This window comes from Pantherophis guttatus, chromosome 10 (assembly GCF_059756535.1).
Source record: "Pantherophis guttatus breed Tessera chromosome 10, ASM5975653v1, whole genome shotgun sequence".
Taxonomy (NCBI): domain Eukaryota; kingdom Metazoa; phylum Chordata; class Lepidosauria; order Squamata; family Colubridae; genus Pantherophis; species Pantherophis guttatus.
The window spans coordinates 19,120,126-19,139,838 of NC_142072.1; the positions used below are offsets into that span (position 1 = coordinate 19,120,126).

The following is a 19,713-nucleotide window of genomic DNA, read 5'->3' on the forward strand; positions in this document are numbered from 1 at the left end:
GAAGACCTGCGGGAGTGCAAGGCCAGGTACCAGCGCCTGGAGGCTCAGTGGGCTGAGATGGTCAGCAGTTCCAGGCCATGATGCAGTCCCCCTGGAATGAGGCCCTCCAGCTCCTTGCCACCAGCGGCACTTCCCTCCAGCCTTCGCCCAAAGCCCCGTACCAGGAGGCTGAAGCAGACCCCTAGTCAGAATTTCTGCCCCCCTCTGACCCACACAAAAAGACCCCAAAGGGGGAGACTCTCTGCAGCAACACAACCATTCATTGCACATATCCGGCCCAGGGAGCGTAGTTTGAGTACCCCTGATTTAGTGCAATATAAAAAATGCAAATAATTTTTCTGCGGACCACCAAAATTTTCTCACAGACCAGCGGACCACAGCAGTTGGTGACTGTTGTGCTAAAGGAAGCTGCCATGCTTGTTCATTAATCCATGTTCCCCATTTGTTTATAATGAGATTCTTTATCTTACCTTCCTGATTTCTCTCAGCCATTTCCATTCATAACCCTTTCCTGACCAGGCATTTTTAGCCTAATTCAGCCCTTACTACTGTATAAAGATTACGTCTTGCTGACAGAATAAATCTGCTGCCTGATTTTGGTTGCTGTCCTTGTGGTTAGTAAAATGTATTGTCCTGATTAGCGATGCCAAGAATAGTTCAAATATGCTGAACGGCTGATGAATAGGCAAGGATTTGTATTCCTCCCCCCCCCTTTTGAAATACCTCCCAGAAAACCTACCAACGATTGATCAAGTCTGGTCAAGTCACGTGACCATGCATGCCCTAAAGTCAGCGGTGAAATCCAAATTATTTTACTACCGGTTGTGTGGGTGTGGCTTGGTGGGCGTGGTGTGGCTTGGTGGGCATGCCAGGGGAAGGATACTGCAAAATCACCATTCCATCCTCACTCCTTTGGGAAGGATATTGCAAAATCTCCATTCCCACCCCACTCTGGGGCCAGCCAGAGGTGGTATTTGCTGGTTCTCCGAACTACTCAAAATTTCTGCTACCGGTTCTCCGAACTACTCAAAAGTTCTGCTACCAGTTCTCCAGAAACTGTCAGAAACTGCTGGATTTCACCCCTGCCTAAAGTGTTTGTGTATTGGGGAGTGTGGGGGGGTGAGGGAAGCATCACAACGTTAATTCGCCATGGCTCAGATTTAGATTAAGTGGGAAAGACAAATTACTTTCCAGAATGAAAAGTTCCAAACTGAACTTGTTTAAAGCAGAGGTGTCCAACTTTGGCAACTTTACGACTTGTTGACTTCTTCCTTGACTTCCAAGGGCCCAACCTTGGCAACTTTGAGACTTGTGGGGAATTCTGGGAGCTGAAGTCCATAAGTTTTAGGTTGAAGGTCGCCAAGGTTGGACACACCTGCTTGAAAGCATGAGCTAGGAATAGACAAAGTCAGTATCCTGTGAACAGGTGTGGCAGTGAACGTCAAGACTGCCTTGTGTCCTGGGGGGTCATACTTTTCCAGCTTTCAAACATGCTGGCTGGGGGAATTCTGGGCGTTGAAGTCCACCCATCCTCAAGCTGCCAAGTTCGAAAAACAAACAAACACCTATTTAAATGATTGGCCGGGAGAAAGGAGCAGATGGGAAGAAGAACGGTTAGCAAGAATGCCTCTCTCACACCTCCAGTTTTCAGCTACTGCCAGAGGCCCACCTGCCTTTCCTCCCTCCTTCTCCTCCGCCATCAAAAACATGCAGCTTTCCAGCCTGTTCCTTCCTCACAAATAGGTGGCTGAGATGCACCCCTCGCTGAGCCAAGGAAAGCATCTCACCTGGATGGACATCTTGGCTGGACAACCAAAGAACCGATGCCAGAGGCTCACTTCTCAAAGCCCAACAAGCAAGCTGTCTTTGAAAAAGCTTGAAAATAGCTCTACAAAGTGCCCCTTTCTCCTCCCAGGAATTTCCTGCTTCATAACACTCGCAGGCAGCGAGCCAAGCCACAAGGAATACAAAGTTTTGGCAGGCTCTTGACTATCCCTAGAGAACATTCGCTTCTTCCCAGGTTTCAGGGAGAGAGAGCAGGTGGCATTCTGACTTTTCTCTAGGGAGATATATAGGGCAGTTAAACTCCCCTTGTTTTTTAGGATGGATGCTTTGCACATAAAAAAAAGAGATCAAGCAGAGCATTGATCTCACCATTGGGGGGGGACGCCCTCTTGATTTATTTATTTTTAACCATTTTATTTATTTATTTATTTATTTATTTATTTATCTATTTATTTATCTATTTATTTATTTTTATAAATAATATAAATAATTAATTCCTTCTCCGGAGACTCAGGGCGACTTACAGTGCGTTAAGCAATAGCCTTCATACTTTTGTATATTTTATACAAAGTCAGTTTATTGCCCCCACAAACTGGGTCCTCATTTTACCTACCTTAGAAAGGATGGAAGGCTGAGTCGACCTTGAGCCTGGTGAGAATTGAACTCGCAGTAATTGCAGGCAGCTGGATGTTAAATGCTGCCTTAGTAGGAGGCATTAGCCTCCTACGCCACTCAGGCTCCTATAACATAGGATATAACATAGGCTCCTATAACATATAACCATAATATGCATCTCCCCTTGAACAGCATAGGGACAGCATAGAGGCAGAAACTGCAGGTGGACATCTAACATTTTGGGGGACTCGGAGGCAGGGAGGGAGGGATCCAGAGGTGGTATTCTGGAGAACCGGTAGCGGAAATTTTGAGTAGTTCGGAGAACCGGTAAATGCCATCTCTAACTGGCCCCGCCCCCATCTATTCTCTGCCTCCCGAGTCCCAGCTGATTGGGAGGAAATGGGGATTTTGCAGTAATCTTCCCCTGCCACGCCCAAGCCATGCCCACCAAGCCATACCCACAGAACCGGTAGTAAAAATTTTTGAATCCCACCACTGGAGGGATCATTAGAAAACCACTGGACTTTTTTTGACATTCCAAACTGCCCCGGCGAGACCCATGCATTGTGCCAAGTTAGGGATTGGCAGTGTGTGGTCCTGAATCTGGAAAGACTGCAACAGCAAAATTCATCAGCAAAAAAGTATGGCTTTCTGAGATCTCGCCCTCCGTTTCCTATTCTTAAAACCTTGGGAAAATTGGGGATCAGAAGAGGCTTTCTTTCTGGTGATCTGTTGGTCTCCTGTCTCTCTCCACAAAGTTGAATTGAATCATAGCCCAGACTCATCAAACATTGCCACAATATGATGCATTTTACAATATGATCAAACATTGCCACAATATGATGCAGATGCAGGGGTGGGTTGCTGGGGGTTCGCAGGGGTCTGGGAGAACCTCTAGCTAAGATTCTGTGCAGTTCAGAGAACCCCCAAATCCCACTCCTGGCTGGCCCCACCCACCTCACCCCTCCCAGGAGTCCCCACACAGCCCGTTTTGGATGCAGGTAAGTGCAGGGTGCGCACGGAGGCTCAGGAGATTGAGGGGGGGGAATGGGCCTACCGGAAGTTCAGGAAGGCCGGAAACGAGCCCGTTTCCAGCCTCCAGACGGCCTCTGGAACCTGGTGAGACCGTTTTGGCCCTCCCGGAGGCTCGACAAAAGACTCCAGAGCCTGGGGAGGGCAAAAACGCCTCCCCCATGCCCAGGGGTGGGATTCAAATAATTTAACAACCAGTTCTCTGCCCTAATGATTTCTTCCAACAACCAGTTCACCAAACTGCTCAGAAAGTTAACCGGTTCTCCCGAAGTAGTGCGAACTGGCTGAATCCCACCACTGCCCCTGCCGTGGTGCTGGAGGCCGACTAGGCCATGCCCACCACGTCCACGTCCATGTCCACCCAGCAACCAGGCAGAGAACCCCTTGCTAAAATTTGTGAAGCCCACCCCTGCTCAGACCCCTGCTCAGATCCAAAAATCATGGTTCCCAACCTTTTCTATGCGCCACAGCCCTAGAAAAGGTTCAATCAATGCTCGCACCCTCTACAGTAGTCATTGTGACTTGTGACTCATCACTTAGGCACACAAGCCACTCTTTGTTGCTCCTTCCAAAATACTATCTTGTACTCCAAGTTGGGAACTCCTGTTCTAGACCATGATCTGTGGCTTTCTGAGTTGTGGTTGTTCGACAAACCACGATTGAACCTACCACAGTTTGGTGCAGGCTGTGAACCAGGTCTGAATTCTCTAGATCAGGAGTGTCCAACCTTGGCAACTTTAAGCCTGGCGGACTTCAACTCCCAGAATTCACCCAGCCAGCTTTGCTTTGCCAGCTTTGCTGGCTGGGGAATTCTGGGAGTTGAAGTCCGCCAGGCTTAAAGTTGCCAAGGTTGGACACCCCTGATCTAGATGCCACCTTGGCCAGTTTCACTGTTTTGCTTGACTGTGTGACATTTTTGCAAAATCTTTCAGGCCATTTTTGGATGAAACTCTCTGCAGAAGACCGAAAGTGTTGTTCAGGACAACCTGAATTTTGCTGCTTTGCTTTCTTTCTTTCTTTCTATAAATAGCAAACCCACCCAGCACTCTTTGAGGAATAAAAGAAATGTCGTTCTGGATGGAAATTGAGTCAGGAGAGGTGTGGCTCCTTAAAATAATACATTCTGCCCACACGCTTAAACAATTCAGGGCAAATCAGATGTCTAGGTGGGATTAGGCATGCAATGGATTTTGCGCTCCTTGAGTCTCTCTAGGCCCTTGCGCAGACACTGGAGAAACCTAATCTTCTGCTTGAGGCCTGCTTTGCCGTGTAATTTGAGATATGCTCCATTAAAATGAGATTATTCTGATTTTGAAACAACCAAAGAAGAACCTGCTTAGAGCACAAGGACAATTGACCAGAAATGAAAACACAAGCCACAAGAGATTGAGTGGCTTATGAAAATGGAATAGTTGTTCACATTTTCATGCCATTGTGTGTCTCCACCCATGAGGTCAAGCTCATGTCAGGTAAACCCTCCACGGGGGAAGGCCCATGCCCTTATTTTGGCACCAAGGGCACAATGGTTCCCAAGCACGGGGTGGGGGGGCTTCTGAGAGTTTGCAGGGGTTCAGGAGAACCTCTAGCTAAGATTCTGTGCAGTTCGGAGAACCCCAAAATCCCAATTCTGGCTGGCCCCGCCCACCCCTTCCCTCCCAGGAGTCCCTACGCGGCCCGTTTTGGATGCAGGTAAGTGCAGGGTGCGCATGGAGGCTCAGAGAGGGTGAAAAATGGGCCTACCGGAAGTTCAGGAAAGCTGGAAACAGGCCTGTTTCTGGCCTCAAGAGGGCCTCTGGAGCCTGGGGAGGCTGTTTTTGCCTTCCCGGAGGCTCGGGGAAAGCCTCCGGAGCCCAGGGAGGGCAAAAATGGCCCCCTTATTGTGGTGCAGGAGGCTGACTAGGCCACGCCCACCATGGCCACGCCCACCCAGCAACTGGGCAGAGAACCCCTTGCTAAGCCCACCCCTATTCCCAAGTAGAGCAGTGGGTTCTTTTTTTGTCAATTTTTTTTGGTCAATTTAATAAACTGCCCTATTTTAGAATAAACACAAAGAATCTTTGTTTACCAGCAATGTGCTTAAGTAGCAAAACTGGCCCTGGTTCTTTTTTTTTTTTTTTACAGAGGAGCAAAAAAAAAAAGTATGTTTTGACATAAGGTCATCAATTGTACTGTCATTAAGAATAGCAGGGGTGAAATCCAGCAGGTTCTGACAGGTTCTGGAGAACCGGTAGTGGAAATTTTGAGTAGTTTGGAGAACTGGCAAATACCACCTCTGGCTGGCCCCAGAGTGGGGTGGGAATGGAGATTTTGCAATATCCTTCCCCCAGGAGTGGGGGGGGGAATGGGGATTTTGCAGTATCCTTCCCCTGGAATGGGTGGGAATGGAGATTTTACAGTATCCTTCCCCTGCTACGCCCACCAAGCCACACCACGCCCACCAAGCCACGCCCACAGAACCAGTAGTAAAAAAATTTGGATTTCACCACTGAAAAATAGCCTATTTTTTAATCTGCAGATCAGCTCATTGCTGGCAATATGGCATCTGAGAGCAGATTGCATAGATGGGATCCCAAAAAGAAATTATTGTAAAAAGTTTTTTTTTAAAAATTATAATGGCCAAAATCTTACAAGATCACTACATCTCAGTAAGAGTTTGGTTTTCCCAGGTGAAATCTAGTGAGTTTTGAAGAGAGAAGGACAAAACTCTCAAATTTTGAGATTCGGCGATGCTCCAAGATTTTGACCTTGTAGAACAGAGATCCTCAAACTTTTTAAACAGGGGACCAATTCACGGTCCCTCAGACTGTTGGGGGGCTGGACCTGCTGGGTGGGCATGGCTAGGGGGTCATGTAACTTGGTAGATGTGGCTAGGTGGTCATGTGACTAGGTGGGTGTGACTAGGTGGTCATGTGACTGGGTGGATGTGGCCAATTTAGCAGTCCATTAAACAATACACACAAATTAAACTTTAATTCGTTAGGCTCCTGGGGGTGGAAAGCAGGTTAATGAACGGATGTGGCTGCCTTGGAGGGGCGGTATGAGGGACTTCTGTTTGTGTGTTTGTATGTCTCTCTCCTCCCCCCTCATTTTCTCTCTCAGCTGGAGAGGCAAAAAATGGGCCTGTTTTTGCCCTCCAGGGGCCTCCGCGCGTCCCATTTTTGGCATCCTCGGTCTCCAGAAGGCAGGTGGGGGCCATCGGGTAAGTGGAGTGATGTGGGCAGAGCAGCCCTGTAGTCCCGCACAGGCTGGATTAATGGCTTCAGTGGGCCGTATCCAGCCCGCGGGCCATAGTTTGAGGATTCCTGTTAAGTAGTGGGATTCAAATCCTGTCGCTACTGGTTCACTTGTGGGCACGCCCGTGCTTGCGTGTGTACAACACTTCTGCATATGCACAGAAGCTTCTGTGCGTGCACAGAGACGTCCGGTGTGGTGGGTGGAGCCTCCCGCTGCTACCGCTACCAGTTTGCACGATCCGGGGCGAACCGGTAGCAACCCACCAGTGGATGTTGGAGCACATATAAGGAACCCTTGCTTTACAGCATGCAAGACAATTTCAAGAAATCTAATTATTAAGGAACAAAATATATTACCACATACTGGGAACCCCTCCATTTTCCTTCTGTTAATAGCTATTTTATTGATCAAGGTCATTTCGTGAGTATTGGCAGGCAGGTCATTGTGACATCTTCCAAATGATTCTTGTGTTTTTTCCAGAATGAAAATCCAGGGCCCGGACTTTATAATATCATCCATCAATCTATGTTCCTCAACAACGTCTCCCAGTCTCGGAAAGGAACCTGTTTTTTCCCTTCCTTGGTAAGGAAAATAGTTTATGGAAATCGTATTTATGTGCTGAGGAAAAAGTGACAGAAATAAGGTCATACTATCACACTTTCTAGCTCACAGTTTTGTTTTCCTGCTGTTTAAAAGCATTGTATTAACTCCCTGTGAGAGATAAAAAGTGCCTTCACCTGCTGGCAGAGATTGCTCTATTTCAGCTTGGCTTTGATCATTAAAAGTAACCTACAAAAGAGATGTCTTTAAAATGTAGCGGAATCAACTTTTTCTAACCCTGATCGTAACCTTAACTCCAAAAGATGTATCCTTGCTTGTCCAAAACTGGATTTGCACATCATAGAAAACTAAAATATGGATTCTTCAGTTTTGCAAGTATTTATTTGAAAAGTATGTACTGCATATGCCACAGTGGCGCAGTGGTTAGAGTGCAGTACTGCAGGCTATTTCTGCTGCCTGCCAGCTGCCTGCAATATGGCAGTTCAAATCTCACCAGGGTTAAGGTTGATTCAGCCTTCCATCTTTCCGAAGTCGGTAAAATGAGGAACCAGATTGTTGACTCTGTAAACCGCTTAGAAAGGGCTGTAAAGCACTATAAAGCAGTATATACCGTATTTTTTGGAGTATAAGACGCACCGGAGTATAAGACACACCTTAATATTTGGGGAAGTTTTTTCAGCCTCTGAAACTTCTGAAACTCTGTTTCAGAAAAAACTTTTTTTTCAACCTCTGAAAGCCTCTGAAACAGAGCTTCAGAAAAAAAACCTCTGAAGCTCTGTTTCTGACCTTTTTTTCTGAAGCTCTGTTTGGAGGCTTTTTTTATGAAGCTTTGTTTCTGATGCTTTTTTCAGCCTTGGAAACCTCTGTTTGAGAAGCTGGGCGGGGCTACATTTGGAGTATAAGATGCACCCAGATTTTCACCCTCTTTTTGGGGGAAAACGGTCCGTCTTATACTCCTAAAAATATGGCAAGTCTAAGTGCTATAGCTATTTATTAACTACATTTATACACCACCCATGTCACTGTCTAAGTGATTCAGGGTGGTTTACAAGTTTGGGGAAGTCAGCCATGCGGCCCTCCCAAGCTCCGTTTTTTCTGGCAGAGTGCTCGGCCCGCCACAGGCTCCACCGACATAAGTGACATTGAGCTGGCCACATCTACCCTGACCACGCCCACCCAGCCCCCAAGGTCAAACACAACCCTGATGCAGCCCTCAATGAAATCGAGTTTGACACCCCTGCTGTAATATATCTGAGTTGACATTTAAGCCAGACTCATGTCTGGTTTAAATGTCTTGGCGTTCATGTTCTTAACCAACTCGGTATACCAGTTTGTTTAATTCTGAGAAGATTTTAATCACAGGATACATTTTAATCCTGACTAATGTGATGCGAGCTTATATTTACGTCATCACGGAGACAATATGTCCAAACTGTCACTGGAGTGGCAAATAAATACCAGCTGTCATCACACCGAGCCCTGTCCAAGAAAGAAGAGTTGCCATGTGAAAATGATGCCATAAATCAACTTGCAGTGATGTTACCACTCCAGGGAGGAGTTTAAGAGGGTTCTCATTGGGATGAAAATTCTTGTTCGGATGGCAGTCTCATCATAAAAATGTGGGTGGGGAATCAAAAGGAAATATGATACTCTCACAACCCTCCCATGAAAATGAACACAAAATTTTGCCCTTAGCTTTTCTGGAGATAACCTTTTTCTGGACCTTTTGGCACTACATTTCCTGAAATTCTTAGTAAGATACATAGAACGCAGTACTGTCGTGAAAAGATTGCCTTCCCCTGTCTTAGATTTAACTGGCAATGTAGAAAAATCAGAGATACATAGGGTTGTTTTTTGTGTGTGTGTATATATATATATATATATGATGAATAAGCATTTTTGAATACAGTGTATGGATGCAGGGTGTGTCAGTTACACAAACAATGACCAGAATAAAAAAAAATATTCACATGAACTCATAACAGTAATTAGTAACAGTAACAATAATATGATAACACTTGTATTAGGTATAATTGTAATAGTATGACGTGGTGGCTCAGTGGCTAAGACGCTGAGCTTGTCGATCGAAAGGTCGGCAGTTCAGCTGTTCGAATCCCTAGTGCTGTGTAATGGGGTGAGCTTCTTCCTAACAGTTCGAACCTAGCAGTTCGAAAGCACGTAAAAAATGCAAGTAGAAAAATAAGGACCACCTTTGGTGGGAAGGTAACAGCATTCCGTGCGCCTTTAGTGTTTAGTCATGCCGGCCACATGACCACGGAGACGTTTTCGGACAGTGCTGGCTCTTCAGCTTTGAAACGGAGATGAGCATCACTCCCTAGAGTCAGGAACGACTAGCACATATGTGCAAGGGGAACCTTTACCTTTTATGACCAAATAGTTTAAACTGGGTTTTCTTATATCTTGACCTATTTACATTTTGTAGATCATCATACTTATAGTTGAAAACCATCTCTATTTTAATACAGACATTCCTAGTCTTTTTTCCTCTAATTCCTACCCATTTTCTCTAGCCACTCATAAAAACTGTTCCATATTCGGTAATATTCTGAGTCTTCTTTATCTTTAATTTTAAAAGTTAACCTATCCATTTCAGCACATTCTAAAATTTTCCGAATTACTTCTCTGTCTGGCGGAGATGCATAGTCTTATAGAAGAGAGTCCATGATGCTCTCTGAATTTGGTTCTTTCATTGCAGACCAGAGGTGGGTTTCAACAGGTTCTGACCAGTTCTGGAGAACCGGTAGCAGAAATTTTGAGTAGTTCAGAGAACCGGTAATAAAAATTCTGACTGGCCCCGCCCCCATCTATTCTCTGCCTCCCAAGTCCCATGTCAGCGTCCCAGTACTGACATATATAAAGAGGGGAGAAGCTTGAACTTTTGCCTACTAAATCCCTTTGAAGATTCTGTCTCCTCGGAGATGGGAGAGGAGGGAGACATTCCTGTGATCTGACGAAGTAGAGATCAGGAAAGTGACTTGGAAGATAGCCAATGAGAAGCAGAGAATTGGGGATCGGAAAGGGAGGGATTGGGGGGCAAAGGTCAGTACTGACTGCGAAAGAGCCAGGATCAGATCACTGTGCTTAAATAAAGAGAAAATTTCCTTAAAGATCGGCAGTCTGGAAATTCATTTATTTTGAGATAGCATCGAAACCTGACATCCCAGCTGATTGGGAGGAAATGGGGATTTTGCAATAACCTTCCCCTGGATTGGGGAGGGAATTGAAATTTTGCAGTATCCTTCCCCTGCCACACCCACCAAGCCACACCCACAGAACCGATAGTAAAAAAAATTGAAACCCACCACTGTTGCACACGTTTCATTACCTGACTAGATAACATCATTGGTTGGGTAAGGAACGTTTCCAAGCAAACAGCCAAGCTCAAGAGTGCATCAAGGACTCCATAAATGAACTTTTTTGGGGTAGGGACAGTGATAAACCTGACCCAATGGTATATCTAAAAATTATTCAGCTTCTCTTCGTTACAACCTTTGCAGGATGTCCGGATTGCTCACCAGAGAATTCCCAACTATCCTGCTTCAAATGCCTATGACATCTCACCTACTGTCCATGCCAAGAAAGACTTCAGCTTGGGATACTCTAGCATGTTTCATCCACCATTTGCCAGGAAGATTGCCAAAAAGACCGGGCCAGCCCCCAACGAATACAATGTAAGAAATGACATGTAGCCCCAAGGGAAGGGTGGTGGAGAATAGAAGGCCAATTGGGACTTCAAAAGTTTCAAGCGCAGGAAAATCAGTTATCCAGGGGAATATGTATGTATGTATGTATGTATGTATGTATGTATGTATGTATGTATGTGTATATATGTGTGTGTGTGTGTGTGTGTATATATATTCAATGTGGCTGGACTTAGATCTCTTTAGGGTGTGAAGCAGGGGTGAAATCCAGCAGGTTCTGACAAGTTCTGGAGAACTGGCAGTGGAAATTTTGAGCAGTTCAGAGAACTGGCAAACGCCACCTCTGGCTGGCCCCAGAGTGGGGTGGGATGGAGATTTAGCAATATCCTTCCCCCAGGAGTGGAGAGGCAATGGGGATTTTGCAGTATCCTTCCCCTGCCACACCCACCAAGCAACACCATGGCCACCAAGCCACGCCCACACAACTGGTAGTAAAAAAAATTGGATTTCACCACTGGTGTGAAGGGACTTTGTTGATGGGGTGGGAAGGGCCACCTGGGAGGGGTGGGAACTGCACAGAATCTTAGCTAGAGGCTCTCTCAAACCCCTGAGAACCCCCAGCATCCACCCCTGCCTATAGTCTACTGAAGCAAATCTGATCTATATGGCATGAATTTCATAGTCTGGTCTACCTTGTGGCTTTCACCCATCAGCTGGTGAGAAGCATGCAAAGATGAATGAATGGTGGAAGGATACTGAAGAAAAAGCCACTGATCTCTATGATGCACCTCTAAATATTTGCCCCAAAGCCATTTCCTGAAATTCATTGCTGCCTTATCATCAGCCCACCCTAATAAAAATATTAACTGAAACTGAATATTATAGAGAAGATTTCTCCTGGGAGGAAGAAATCCTCCTTGAGTTAATCACTAACCCATGATTTACTCTTAGACTTAACTGTAACGCATAACCTTTGGAGAAGCCAAACAGGAAATGATCTATTTTAAAAAATAGGCAAGCACAATAATTTATGGCCGTGGGTGAGGAGACCAAACGGGAAGAAATGAAGGACTCATATTTGCAGCATGCATTCAGGCAGAGTTCAGCCTGAGAAGATAAAGGGAGAGAATTAGATTAGAACTCCAGAGTGGGCTGGAAGGTAAAAAAAGTAAGCTTGAACAACGGAAGAAAAACACATCAAAATATTTTCTTTGGAGTTTCTCTCTATTGTCCAATTTATTTGTTTGGTTTTGGGCTTGGAAGGGACCTTGGAGGTCTTCTAGTCCAACCCCCTGCTCAGGCAGGAAAGCCTATATCATGTCAGACAAATGGTTGTCCAAACTCTTCTTAATATCTTCCAGTGTTGGAGAATTCACAACTTCTGGAGACAAGCTGTTCCACTGTAATTGTTCTAATTGTTAGCAAGTTTCTCCTTACTTCTGGGTTGCTTCTCTCCTTGATTAGTTTCCACCCATTGCTTCTAGTCCTACCCTCAGGTGCTTTGGAGAATAGCTTGGCTCCCTCTTCTTTGTGGCAGCCCCTGAGATATCAGAACACTGCTATCATGTCACCCCTAGTCCTTCTTTTCATTAAACTAGACATACCCAATCCCAGTTACTGTTCTTTGTATGTTTTAGCCTCCAGTCTACTGATCATCTTTGTTGCTCTTCGCTGCACCCTTTATTCACTCTTTATTCATTAGACAGAACACTGTTTCATTTTTCCTACCAGAACAATCCTGTAGGGTAGGCTATGCTGAGAAAGATGGCCTGGCCCAAGATCCTTTACTGAGCATGCACAGCTGAAGGTGGGTTTAAACCTGGGTTGTGCTTTGGCTGGGAATCAGCACCTTTTGGGTCACCTCAGCAGATAATTAGCATTATCACCAGGTACTTCAAATGTCTTAGCTCCCTCTTCCATTTCACCAGGCCAGCTGCATAGAGAGGAGAGCCGAGGTCCAACCAAGCAGAAGAGCACTGGACTGATAAAAAAGGCTGCTTTGGTTGTCTCCAAAGACACTGGTTGATATGAGAGTCCAATGCTGCTGATTCACTTTGGATCAGATTGGCCTTTATCATATTTTTTGGGCATCTGCAATGGACCCAGATCAAGCTAGGATTTATGGCAGTGGTGAAATGTAAAATTTGTTACTACCGGTTCTGTGGGCGTGGCTTGGTGGTGGTGGGTTATGTGACTGGGTGGGCATGGCCAACTTTTTTTCTTTTACTTTTAAAAGCATTTTTTCTGCCATCTCTTCTGCCGAAGAGGTTGTAAAAAATGCTTTTAAAAGGCTGTGACGATCCCAGCTGAGTTGCTTGATCGTCAGAGGCTTTTTTTTCTTTTAAAATCATTTTTTCTACAACCTCTTCGGCGGAAGAGGTTGTAGAACAAATGCTTTTAAAAATAAAATAAAAAAGCCTCTGATGATTGCGCAGCTCAGCTGGGCATGAGGGGCTGGGGGCAGGGATTTTTGCTACAGGTTCTCCGAACCACCCGCTGCCATCGCTACCGGATCAGGCGATCCGGTCCAAACCGGGAGCATTTCACCCCTGATTTGTGGGATTGTCTCTCTCTTTTGACAAGATGTTACTAGCTTGCACCAAAGATTACCATAAGAGACCAGGAGTGATGGGAGGTTCAGTCTAGCAGGGATGCTTACTGCCACATAGAGAAGACTGCTGGGAAGAATCTGCATTCTGATGTTCTCCAGGTGAATTGGATTACCATCCCTATCTTTCTAATCTCTGGAGGGCACCAGGTTGGCGGAAGCTTCTCCAGGCTCTGAAGTCCCAATTATGTCATCAGTGTCCCAATACACGATCTTTTATTTGTAGGCTAATTTGTTGCCCGAGTCTTTTATGGATTAGAAAGGGTAATTAGTTTTCAGATAAAGAATTCCTTACAAAGTAGATCCAGCAGTTACACCTTTCCCTCAGGGTTGTGCAAAATTCACCATAGGATAATGAGCCCTTAATTTATCTATTTGTACTCACTAAAAAAACAGGTTTACATGAACTGGGGGAAAAACAAGCTTCAGTTCAGCAGGTATTGTTTCTGCCCTCGACATCTGTTAATAAAAACCATGGAGATCATGTAGGCCAGGGGTATCAAACTCAAGGCCCGTGGGCCGAATCCGGTCCGCAATGTGGTTGGATCCAACCCGCGGGGCCGTCCTGGTCTACCCAATGCAAAGAGGAAACATGCCAGCAGTTTGGGGAGTGGCATCAAGCTGGCCACGCCCACCCAGTTGGCCACACCTACCCAGTTGGTCACCCACACCTGGTTGGCCACGCCCACCTGGCTGGCCACACCCGACCGCCCCCCCCAGAGTCAACCACAGCCCTGATGCAGCCCTCAATGAAATTGAGTTTGACACCCCTGATGTAGACCAAAACAAATCCTTTAAAACAGTGTTTTTCAACCTTGTCAAACTGAAGATGTGTGGATTTCAGTTCCCAGAATTCCCTAGCCAGCCACTTGCTAGAGAATTCTGGGAGCTGAAGTCCACACATTGTCAACTTCACTGCCAAGATTGAGAAACACTGCTTTAAAGAATAAAAAACACAGATCATCTTACCTGATTCTGGACAACTTCATTCCTCCGTGCAAAATTTTGTATTGTAATAAAATTGTGGAGAACATTTTTTTTAAAAAAAAGTGTACAAGAGAGAGTTTTATCCAACAGTGACCAAAGGCCATGCCATAAAGATGGATCTTCATGCTAATTATTGACCTGTACTCTAAAATAATAGCATTCACACATTTTAGCAGACTATTATTTGGCTGATGCGCTTGCAATACTTCAGGCGGAGAAATTGTATAACGAGCACCACTGTTTGGGAAGTATTTTAATATTTATTTATTTATTTTTGTCAAGCATGTATAAGATAACAGATAGAACTATAAACATGATTATGAATACATGAAATGGATATGAATAAAAGGGAATATTAGGAAGAAGGACGGTAGGCACACGGGTGCACTTATGCATGCCCCTTACAGACTTCTTAGGAATGGGGTAAGGTCAACAGTAGGCAGTCTAAGGTTAACGTTTGGGGGGTTTGGGGAAGAAACCACAGAGTCAGGTAGTACATTCCAGGCATTGACCACTCTGTTACTGATTTAATGTCCAATTAAAAAGCAATCCAATGGCATTTGAAAGATCAGCTTGTTGCAAAACACAGATTTGCATTTCCAGGTTTCAGTGGATCTTTGCAAACAGACCTACAAACTTGGCGCCAAGTCTGTCTTCTCATCAAAAACAAAACGGACCATGTCATGCAGCAGCAGGGAACGAGTGCCTTCTCCATGTAAGCAAAAACATGCTTTAGTTTATAATATTCAAAAGGACGACAGAAATAAAATGCACTCAGTAAAGAGGGCAGTTCATCCTTGCGAAGTGCATAAAAATGCTGTGCATAACCAGCCTTTGGTCAAAATTATTTGTTGTTCACCTATAAATTTAACAAAGAAATGAAATGCTCTATTTTCCTAACATTTTTCTACTTGACTGGGTATAATGCTTAGCTTTCCATGGACAGTCTGTTATTTAGAAACGGAAATAATTCTTTGAAAGAATGGCATACCTTTCCCCCCACCCACCCACCCGTAATCCAATTGTTTGGCAGATATAGTCCTAAAAGAAAAACATTTTGCCCAAGAAGCTGGAAGATTTCACTCTTATTCCAAGTAATGGATGTGTTGTGACCTAGGCTTACTGGTTCACCTGAACCAGGGCAAACCGGTAGCATTTCACCCCTGGTTTAGACTGGATTTGGCGTTTTTATCCAACTATTGGTCCTTCCCAAGGGCCTGGCATAGGCAGATGTTGTTTGATGGTATTAAAGGCATCGCTGCAGGATGTAAGCTGCTTTTTTTTGGAATTGACTGATGGTAATTTTGTCAATGCCGATGGTGAGCAAGAAGTATCCAGATACTGTGGGATTGCACCCACGGCACCTATTATCCTTGGTACTATCTTTGCTTCCTTTTCCCATCATCATTATTTGATTTGTGTGGCTGCCCATCTCAAGTAAACAATTACGGGCAGCTCGCAAAAGGGAATAATACCTGGCTGTATCATTTGGAAAGTTGTTTTTTCCATATTTTATTTTATTTTATTAAATTTAGGTCACTACCGAATTAAAGATTCCCTGATCAGAGTGTCTCCTCCAGTGCTGGTGTCCTGCTTTAGATCCAAAACAGGCCGTACAACCGATCCAGAAACGCTGAGCCCAGGACCAGCAGCCTATCAGCAGGCGGTTGAAACCACAATTGGACCATCAAAGAGATTCTCTGGACTGTGAGTCCCGAAAAGACGTTTGCCAATCCTCTCCAGTTCCTTTTCTTAAATAGCAAATCAACTGGCATTTCTCTAAACCAGTGCTTCTCAACCTTGGTCAACTTTAAGATGTGTGGACTTCAACTCCCAGAATTCCCCAGCTGGCTGGGGAATTCTGGGAGTTGAAGTCCACATGTCTTAAAGTTGACCAAGGTTGAGAAGCACTGCTCTGAACTCTTTTTCTGGGCACATATCCTTGGACCAGTGGTGGGATTCAAAAATTTTTAATACCAGTTCTGTGGCCATGGCTTGGTGGGCGTGGCATGGCTTGGTGGGCATGGCTTGGTGGATGTGGCAGGGGAAGGATACTGTAAAATCTCCATTCCCTCCCCACTCCAGGGGAAGGATACTGCAAAATCCCCATTTCCTCCCGATCAGCTGGGACTCGGGAGGCAGAGGATAGATGGAGGCGGGGCCAGTCAGAGGTGGTATTTACCGGTTCTCTGAACTACTCAAAATTTCCCCTACGGGTTCTCCAGAACTGGTCAGAACCTGCCAAATACCACCTCTGCCTTGGACCCTTTGCAAAAAGAACATTCCAGGCAGACAGTGATGTTGGTAGCGTGACCCCCAAATAATCAAAGAAAAGCAAAATAAAATAAAAGTTGCTCTCAAAGCAGTTGGACTAGCAAATTCCCAGGCTCCTCTTATGAAAAGGACTGTTAACCCACCTTCTTTGAACTAATCAGCATGCAAGGAATAGGCCAGGATCCATTTCTTTCTTAATTCCAGATGTGACAACTTAATAGCAAATATTGCTCAGGGTGCGTAGAGCAGTAAATATATTATGGTATGTATAACTGAGTAGATTTCTGGATTGGAAGAGACTGGACTACAGAACTCATTTTTCAATCTCTAATCTAAACCCAGTTTGGCATCGATGGATTTTGACCTTCTCTTTAACAATCTCTAGGGAACCAAAGGTGCTTTCATACTTCCCGCTCGTATGTGACCCAAGGACCAATAAAACTATTAGCCAGTTGCTCAACCAAGTCAATTTTATAGCGACTGTCCTGCAAACAGCGGAGACATTTTGCTAGAGATAAGATTAAGATCTACCCCCTACATTCTTGCCCAAATACTTCCCAGAGCTCACCCTTCCTCCTCTCCTAATACAAATCGGCTACTCTCTGCACACACATCTTTACTACATCTCATGCCTTTTTAATGCAGGGGGAACAGGCAGTGGGTAATAATAGCCATAAACCAACCAAACAGGGAAGAGGTAGATCAAACCTGGTGAGTAAAGGACATCTCTGCTGGCAGAATATACAAGAACATTCCAGAGGCCATTTCAATTCCCATTGATGTCAAGGTGACATTAGAGTAACGGCTGATACATGTCTCCCATATTTCTAATGAGAAGAACAACTTTTTGCTCTTTTTTTCAAGAAGTCTTTAAAAAGTGCTCTAGAATTATCATGCAGAATTTCTATGAAAGGTATTCTAGAGCAGGGGTCCCCAACCTTTCGGACCTCAGGGACTGGGGGGGCCGTGGCTAGGTGGGCATGTGACTGAGGGGGGGCGTGGCCAACTGGATGTCACGTCAAGGGGCGCCTCGCCGGCCTCTACTCACTCCTCCCCTCCCAGCCAGGGCTGAGATGATCAGCCAGTTCCAGGCCATGATGCAGTCCCACTGGAACAAGGCCCTCCAGCTTCTTGCCACCAGCAGCACTTCTCTCCAGCCTTTGCCCAAAGCCCTGCACCAGGAGGCTGAAGTAGACCCCAAGTTGGAATTTCTGCTCCCCTCCAACCTGCACAAAAAGATCCCTGCAGCAACAGAAAAGTTCATTGCACGTATCCGTCCCAGGGGCCGTAGTTTGAGGACCCCTGATTTAGTGCAATATAAAAAAAATGCAAGTAATTTTTCTGTGGACCACCAAAATTTTCTCGTGGACCACTAGTTGGTGACCACTGTTCTAGAGTAAGAATGTGTCGTGTTTCTGATTCGAAGGGATAGCGGCTGAGCACCCAGGGTGCTCATGCAAAACCAGCTTTGCAACTTCTTAGCACAATCCTAGGAAAATAAATGTTGGATTTAAGGCAGTGTTACTTAACCTTGGCAACTTTAAGCTGCCAGAAATACCCCAAGCCAGAAGGTTTAGGATGCATCTTAAAAGTTGTCCCAGGTTGAGAAACACTGCTGGAAAGAATGGCAGCCAGGTTTTACGGTGGCACAATTTTGTACATTTTGAAGCAACTGACTCCAAAGTGTTATGCACACTATCCTGGTGGGTCTTGAAATACCAAGAACTTTGAAAGCCAAGATGATGTCATGCAGATGTCCCTACAAAGTAAGAGCCAACCTAGAATTGTTCTAAACTTAGTTCTAATTTGTTCTAATCTCAACTTAGATTTGTTACCCTGTTTCCCCCAAAATAAGACATCCCCTGATAATAAGCCCAATTGGGCTTTTGAGTGCATGGAAATAAGGCCAAGTGCTTATTTCAGGGTTCAAAAAAATATAAGACAGGGTCTTATTTTCAGGGAAACATGGTATTAGGCCATGTTGACTGGGGAACTATGGGAGTTGTAGTAGTCCCTAAATTTCTAGTTGGAGGATTTGCCATAAAAACTCCAATTAAAATAATCCCGGTTTTGCTTGAAACCACAGAGAATTTAAGACTATGTTTTGTTTTTAATAGGAGGAAATGCATCTTGAATTTCTCAGCCCCCGCTGTCCCTCCCCCCCAAAATCCACCTTTACCAGGGCCCGGCCAATATGACATAGTGGACTACAGAGGACCTCCTAAGCACTACATCTCCAGTGCTGTATTTGTTTCGAACACAAAACGCTGGACAGGTGATAAATTCCACAAAGGCATACCTGGACCAGGTGAGAACATAACTGTTATTAAACGCCCCTATAGCAGACCAGACAGTCGTCCATTTGAGAAGAGTGAAAGTGAAACTCCAAAAAGGTCAGCTGGCTGGCTGGAGAGGCCAAGAGCAAGTGAAAAAGAAAATCAGAAGGGAAGATTGACAAATGGAAATTACAAGAATGTAGTTGGGGTGTCAGGGCAGTGGTGAAATCTGTCCGGATCCATCTGGCTCACATAAGCTGGTAGGGCCGGCAGTGGGAGGCTCTGTCCACTCACTGGGCCATCATTACATCCCATTTTTGACCCTCTATGCATGCACAGAAGAGGTGCGCGCTCACATTTCCGAACCGGTAGCGAAGGTAAGTGCATTTCACCGCTGTTGTCAGGGTATCTTCAGGACATGGTCAAAAAAGTGAAGACGATGCAGTCAAAGCTCCAACTGTTTTTGTTTATCGTCATGTTCGCCATCTTGACTTTTTTTGTCTATATTTTGAAGACAGCCCTGAGGGGTATCAACAGCAGCAAAGCAGAAAATAACAATGGGGCTGACCTATTACAGTCCAGCTCTTGGTCTTCCTCTGAGAAGTATTTTTGGCTGAGACTTCTTTTTGAAAGCATCTGTCTGTCTTGACACAAAATGGGACTTTCATAACCTGTTGCC

The 19,713-nt window shown here is 45.1% G+C and overlaps 1 protein-coding gene across 6 annotated transcripts in view; it reads left to right on the forward strand.

The window, feature by feature from the left end:
* The window catches only part of STPG1 (sperm tail PG-rich repeat containing 1), a 67,155-nt gene that overhangs the window by 13,189 nt on the left and 34,253 nt on the right, over window positions 1–19,713 (forward strand). For 4 of the 6 annotated variants that reach the window (XM_060691444.2, XM_060691442.2, XM_087876279.1 and 1 more), the window contains exons 4-7: window positions 7,147–7,248; window positions 10,746–10,919; window positions 15,088–15,199; window positions 16,020–16,191. In XM_060691444.2, coding sequence (XP_060547427.1) covers window positions 7,147–7,248; window positions 10,746–10,919; window positions 15,088–15,199; window positions 16,020–16,191 — 560 coding nt within the window. Of the gene's footprint in view, window positions 1–7,146; window positions 7,249–10,745; window positions 10,920–15,087; window positions 15,200–16,019; window positions 16,192–18,875; window positions 19,067–19,713 lie in introns of all 6 variants that reach the window. The other 2 variants (XM_060691440.2, XM_087876278.1) reach the window with 1 other exon arrangement.